This window comes from Wyeomyia smithii, chromosome 2 (genome assembly GCF_029784165.1).
Source record: "Wyeomyia smithii strain HCP4-BCI-WySm-NY-G18 chromosome 2, ASM2978416v1, whole genome shotgun sequence".
Lineage (NCBI taxonomy): Eukaryota > Metazoa > Arthropoda > Insecta > Diptera > Culicidae > Wyeomyia > Wyeomyia smithii.
Window position 1 is genome coordinate 203,607,224 of NC_073695.1, and position 7,135 is coordinate 203,614,358.

The window sequence follows — 7,135 nt, forward strand, 5'->3', positions numbered from 1 at the left end:
AAAAATTTACAATCCTTGTTGAGTAATTTATGGTAATCATATTTATGAGATAAACTTTCATTCACCATCAACAGCAGCATTGCAGTTTCTCCTCGATTGCAAACGTGTAGAAATGTACGAACAAAAGTGTACCACTGCAATACGACTAGTACCGCTGCAGTACGAATAGAAGTGTACCGCTGAAATGTACGAATGGCAGAGTACCGCTGCAATCATAGACAACGAGAGACCTGCGGTTCTTTACTCCACTGGTACTGTTGCTTTTAACGGCATGTTTTCTTTCAAGACATCAGTTTTTATTAGGTTCTGAGAGCAGGTTTAGAAATTGTTCAAGAATGGGGATTGTTTCAAACTTTTTGGAAAACTTTTGCCTTCGAGACATCATATTAGTCTAATCTCATGGAAGCAAAAACAAATTGACCTATTGAGACGGAGAGACTCTGTCAATTTTTATTTCGATATTGATACAGAGAATATCACAGGGAACGGATGGTGTCCATTCATGTCGTCTGTGCTAGAAATGCTCGCATGTAATTGGTTCATTATTCGCGTAAATTTGTTATTAAAACTTTTTATCAATTTCACCGCTAAGCAATGAAATTAGAGTGATAACTAGCATATTACAAAATCGATAAAAATACAATGATAAAGATATGAATTTCAATGAAGTAATAATTTAAGAAAAGAAAATAATGTTAAGAAGCGGGTAATAAGAAAACATTGACGAATGTAAATAAGGAGAACTAAACTATACTAACCTATGTTCGTTCTATGTTCATTAAATTAAAAGGCTTTTGGCTTAGTAGGAGTATTCGATTATCCAAGACTAGAGAGTCTCCAGCTGGGTCAAGCTCAAAGCGAGTGATCATATTTTTTTTTGCACTTTCCATTTATAGTACATATCGCATACAGTTCTTAATATTAAACAGCCGAGGCGACATCAGTAAATGCATCCTATACAGTTTGCAAATATTGGGCCTAATGAACAATAACCACAGCTGAAGGTACGCTTTAGATAGAGACACAGAAGAAGATGTGCTTTTTTAGGCGTAATTAAAATTTGCTACGTGTATGTTAATTTCCCCTTTAGAGAGAATAATGTAGCTGGGTTGATTTTTTTTTGCAATGATCTCTATGTAATTTTCATTATCCTCTTTTTCTTTGCATTTTGTTTTTTTTTTGTTGTATATTTTTATGATAAATTTAACCTTCAATATTTTAAGTAGCTGAGCTAAAGTTTAAAAAATAGTATTGACATCATGATTCCAGTTTCCTCTTAAACTTTAAGAGACTTCCATATAATATACTTTGTTCCCGAAGAAGATAGAAATTATGTTTGTTCAGCAAAGTTTCTTATTTGTAAATCCTCTGCAACATTGCCAAATAAACCATTCCGCGGTTTCTTAATACGAAAAATTTGTTTTTTTTTTCATATAGTAAACTTTTCATAACTTTTAATAATTTGAGATTGTGCGGGTCATTCATACAAATAATTGTTTCGAAAACACAGTTAGGCTAGGATGAAGGTGAAAGGCGCTATGGAATTAAGTTCCACTTTTTGATTTTTTGAACTACTGCGCTGTGGTGTAAGCACTAAGTGTATTAATTTTTCTGCGAACAGCAGAAACACAGCCCATTCCACTTTCCTGTACGGCGACAGACCGATTATCGATCCAATACTGAATCCCGAATACGTCGCTATGTGACGCGGTCTTGGGCTGCTATCCTCCAGTCTATTATATTCACAACTATTTCGCGGGTATCCTCGTCGACAGTACACATCCAACTAGCGCGAGGCCTACCGCGAAGTAGACGGTCTCGAAATTGCGAATTGCGACACAAAAATGAAAAATAAAATAAAGACATAAAGTAGTAAAAATAATAACGGAGCTAGCGCCTACTGACACTAACAGTCTCTCCCAAGCCAGGGTTCGAACATACGACGACTGACTTGTTATATCAGCATAGTACCTCGAGACAAGTTTGGAGATAAAATGCAGCATAAATAAAGCATAGAAAATAATTATAGAATAGACTACCAACACTGCAAACTGCAAAAATTATAATATTGAAAATGAAAAGAGTAGCAAAAAAACTCAAATATAGAGCTCACGATAAGAACAAAACAGATATTCGTATAAATGCAATCAAAAAGCAATATAAATGGAAATAGGAATAATACAATATATGACAAAGTGAAAATATGTGAACAAGAAACTAGAAGGAAACAAACAGCAAGAAAGAAAAACTTCATCAAATACTGCGATTTACCCGCCCAATTGAAGCCGAGTTGAAACAATCGTCTAAAAAAAGTTAGTTAGAATTAACTAAGCATTATTTACACTAAGTTTCCTAAAACAACATTCACAATTGACAATTTAGAGTTATTGTTTATTAATTGAAACATTTCTGCTTATGTTTATGTAAATTCGAAAGTCAGAAACCAATAGTCTACCAATAAATACTACAATTTTTACAGAACAAGGCAGAATCAATATTCCTAAACTACAATTTTTTGTTTTTCATTTCCACCCCCAGCTATGAAGACATTCCCGATCTGCCGAAAAGCCACCCGCCAACCGTGCCTCGCAAGGTTTTCCGCCAGGATCTGGTACTGAAGCAACTAAACCAGAACCAACCGGCTGAGCCGCAAATCTTCAAAAAACCTCCAATCTTCCCTTCGCCTGTTAGAAGCAACTCACTGGTACCGGAAAGTAACGGAGCTGGTAAAATGTCCACGAACGGCGACGAATCCCGACGCCGTTCCTCCGATATACACGAAATCAATAAGCCTCCGTCGCGCGTCTCCCTGGTCGGATCCAACTGGCGCAAGGATGAGAAATCCGAACGGAGTGTGCGTGATAAGATTGCGATGTTCTCCAATGGATCGGGTGGTGGAGGAGGTGGTTCAGAAAATGAGGCCCCGTCGACGTTGCGCAAGTTTAGTAAAGATTTCACCAAGAGCTCGGAGAATCTACTTGGTGGTGGAGAGGGTGGTTACTCGCGGAAGAGTGTTGATCCGATTGAAACTTATGCTACACTGAGAAAGAAGGCACATAGCGTGGAGAATTTAGATGAAGTTGATAGTATTCCTAGTGGTGGTGAGTTTAAAACGATGGAGAGTAACGGTTACAAGACTAAGTTCAGTTTGGAAACGTCGAAACCGGTGGTTTTGGGAAAAGCATACAGTGTAGAGAATTTAAATCCATCCAATGGGATGAAGCCTTCGGGTGAGGATAGTAACAAATTGGAAAGCACAGGGTTGTTTGGAAGTGCAAAGATTTTGTCCAGAACTACTAGTTTTTCTGGTTACTCCAATGGAAATAGTTTGGCTTCGATAAGTAATTCAAATAATGTTGAGGAGAGGCGAAAGTCATCGATCACAAACCTTCTGGAGCAGAGAAAGAAATCGATGTCCAAGCTGAGGGGATTAGTCATTCCTGAAAAAGTGCCAGAAACGGAAGTTCTTCAGGATTCCAAGATCATCGGTCTTCCTATCATCAAGAGTAAAGATTCCGAGAAAATACTTTCCTCCAACGTACTTAATAAAATTCCGGAAAACTCGTACAGCAGAAAAACAGCAACACTTCCGGCTTCTGCTAAGCCAGCTGGAAATATTTTCAACGCAGTAACTGCATCGAAACCATCTACGGAAATCGGTGGTACCTACAAAAGCATTTTTCGCAATCTAAACGGCTCTTCTCCGAAAATGGAAACCAAGGCTGAGTTCGACGATCAAGGTTTCCGAAGACCTCTTGGACTGGTTCCCCCAGCGAAGCCACCGAGAACTTCCCTCACCTATCCACCGACCAAGGGCCTCGATCAGCGCAGTCAGACAACCGAGGATGAAAGCGACGACAGTGATTCGGTGCTGAGCTCCCGTGTATCGTCTCCACCGGTTTCCCCGGTCGCTCCTTCCTCCCCAGAGAAGTACGTTCTGACGCGAACGCTCAGCTCGGAAACGAACACTTCGATTGCGAGTTCTAATTCGACAATTACTTCGAGCTCCGGTTCGCAGGCAAGCTGCAGCTCTGTCGGAAGCACACCCGCGATCGACATGAGCCGTCGCATTTCCAAGTCCTCTTCGAGCGAAATGAGCATGAATCGGAAAAACGTTTTGGCATCCGCTAAGAGTCGCAGCGGCCGGGGTGATTTGAAAATCGAAGATGCAGCCAACGGAAAACCCAAGCGGTACGAGGATGAAGACAGTACGGATGGGTATGAGGAGGAGGAAAGACGGAAATCTAAGTCGAAGCCCAGAGGATCGGTTGGTAGTGTGAAAAGTTCTTCCAATGGCTTCGAGGAGAAGGAAATAACCCACTACAAGGTGGTGGACACAGTAGACAGTATTGTAGATAAGGTGATAAAGGTTGCTTCCTACGTCGAGGTTGTTTCGGATGTCGAGGAGAATGCAGGTCTTGAAACGGAAGTGGTCATTCCGATGCAAAAACCGATCGAACCGGCGAGAGAGAAGCTTAGCTTTAGCGCTCCCAAAACTGCTTCGGTCGAGAACGGATCGCCGAACACGATGTCCGATCTAGCAAAGTGGGTGCGCCATGAGGCTGCTAAAACCATTGTCAGTAAAGAAATCGAGGTGCCTGCTCGAGTGGAGGTGAAGAAGTTCAGTCGTGCAATTTCTGAACACGCTGCGAAACCCAGCGAGGAGCTGAAATCCGCGGCGAAGCGGGAATTACGTTCATCGGTTGATACGAAAAAGTTAAACCTCGCCGAAATTCGGAAGTCTTTCGAAGCCAAATCGAACAACAGTACAGTGGTTCCTTCGCCCGTTAGGACCGCTCCGAAGGAAATTCCTGGACAACCTGGTAAAGCACCTCCGGTAGCTAATAATCACGACCGTTTCTCGTCGTGGGATTCTATGGCATCTTCCTCTTCGGGAGTGTCATCACTACAGGCCAACAGCCTGCTCAGTAATGCCGTCGCGAACTGTTCCGGCTCATCGCAGACGCTCCAGAGCACACCTTCCGACTACGGAAGCTTTTCGTCGCTTGGTAGCAGTCATAGTCTGATTACCCCACAAGATCTGCAGTTAATCATTGAAGAAGCGGACCCGCCTCTGGCGACGCCGGAAGCGTTCGTCATAGTGCTGCAGCGTGAGACGCCCGAGTCTAGCATCGGTATTACGCTGGCAGGCGGATCGGACTACGAAGCGAAGGAAATCACGGTAAGTGATCTGAGGTTAGGTTTTTTATCGATTGAATCTAACATGAAACTAATTTTCACAGATCCACAAAATCCTGAACAACTCCCCGGCGGAAAAGGATGGTAGACTGCGTCGCGGAGACCGTATTCTCTCCATCAACGGATTGAGTATGCGTGGACTGACCCATCGCGAGTCGTTAAGTGTACTTAAGGTAAGCTGGAATGGTTCACAGTATCAAGAGTGAAAATTTCATATTATTTTATTTGATTGCAGACACCCCGTCCCGAGGTTGTCATGGTGATAACTCGCTCCAAATCGCTGATCGTTGACAACAGTCTACTGGCCAAGATCAAGCGACCATCCCTAGGTTCGCTCAGTTCATTGGCCGAGAAGAACGAAATTCCCGACTACGAACGCAAGATCAAAATCCAGCACAAGGCATCGCGTTCGCTAGATCTTGATCTGGACATTGTGTCCAACGAAGGTGAGTTAGATGAAGCATGAAATCTATACGAATATCAATGATTTCATTGTTTGTTTAATTTATTTTTTAGCGGAAAGCGTCTTCGATGGAACCGCATCGGAAGATGGTTTACTCTCCGCTGATGAGTCAAAATGTTCCTCGATCACTCCTGCCAGTGGTGAGTACCTCGTGAAAGTCTCTAACGTGTGACCCATTCTTCACAACTATTTCTCCTCTCCTTACCACAGATGAAATCGTCGCACCAATCCCCGATGGCCGACTGGTGGAAATGATGAAGGACGGCGCCGGTCTTGGCTTCTCCATCGAGGGAGGCTTCGATTCGCCCGCCGGAAACAAACCACTGCTGATCAAGAAGATTTTCATGGGTAAACGACCTTAATCCCACCCTAAGACATTTCACTGATTAACTCTTTTTTCTCTCTCTCTCTCTTTCCAACACTGTCAGGCGGTGCAGCGGAAAAATCCGGTCTACTCAAGGCCGGCGAAGAAATTGTTGCCATTAACGACATCGTGATCGAACGTATGACCCGGATACAGGTGTGGAACATGATGAAGAAGCTACCGAACGGAGTCGTGAAAATTACGCTCAAGTAAAGGCGATAAAAAAACAAGCTTTTTCCTATAAAAAACACAGAAAAAAAAACATTATTGCTTAGAGTATATTTAGTAAGTGCGGTCCCCTGCGCCGCAGCAGTAAAAATAATCAAATTATTATATCCTTCTCTTTTACGCCCCGCTTTCTTTTTAAACAAATTCTAGCGTTGTAAGAAGCCTTGTTGATTGTATATTTTATATAACCTGTGTTTGGCAATTGTATACTGAAGAAAAAGAAAATCTGTTATTTATAATTGGGTAATGCGAAACGAATATTCGAAATAATCTAAAATATTTTAGACTGATCTGTGAAATTAGCATCCCCGACTCGGTCGGAAATTTGCGGTTGAAAACGAAGCAAATCAAAAACCAATCGTTGAAACAAATCAAAACTGTTTGGGTAACGTATCTGTGAATCGAAAGGAAAAAAAAATAAGAGCAGCAATCATTTATAGATAGTTTTAGTCAATTATGATGATGAGTGAAGCAACACGTACTGTTCTGTTTCCACAAACGTTAACGTACTAATCCTAGCGTAGCGTATTTTTGTAGCTTTTCCCAGCGAAGCTAATAAATAGGTAATTGATGTGAACAGAAGTGCAAGTGCAAAAATGTGAAACTATACAAATTCTGAAATTTTCTTGCCTTATTAAAGAAACAACGCAGTGTAATGGCAGACTAATAACAATATAATTATCTGCTTCCCTTTATTTTTTTTTTTTTTTTTGTACGTAACGTTGAGCCCAGTTTGCTGAAAGCAAACCGCTCCACTAAGGGGCCTGGCTTATTGTTTCTAATCACGCTATTTCAAAAAATCGCTATTTTATTCGTGTAGATATTTATGGCCCATAAAAAGTCGGTTTCAATAAAATACAGAACTAAATCTGTTCAAGTGA

General features: G+C 41.5%; 1 protein-coding gene across 2 annotated transcripts in view; it reads left to right on the forward strand.

Moving 5' to 3' along the window:
* The window catches only part of LOC129719830 (uncharacterized), a 615,095-nt gene extending 607,960 nt beyond the window's left edge, over window positions 1-7,135 (forward strand). For both annotated transcript variants that reach the window (XM_055671238.1, XM_055671239.1), the window contains exons 7-12: window positions 2,539-5,182; window positions 5,244-5,372; window positions 5,435-5,645; window positions 5,716-5,802; window positions 5,873-6,010; window positions 6,091-7,135. In XM_055671238.1, coding sequence (XP_055527213.1) covers window positions 2,539-5,182; window positions 5,244-5,372; window positions 5,435-5,645; window positions 5,716-5,802; window positions 5,873-6,010; window positions 6,091-6,239 — 3,358 coding nt within the window. In that variant the 3' untranslated portion in view covers window positions 6,240-7,135. The remainder of the gene's footprint in view (window positions 1-2,538; window positions 5,183-5,243; window positions 5,373-5,434; window positions 5,646-5,715; window positions 5,803-5,872; window positions 6,011-6,090) is intronic.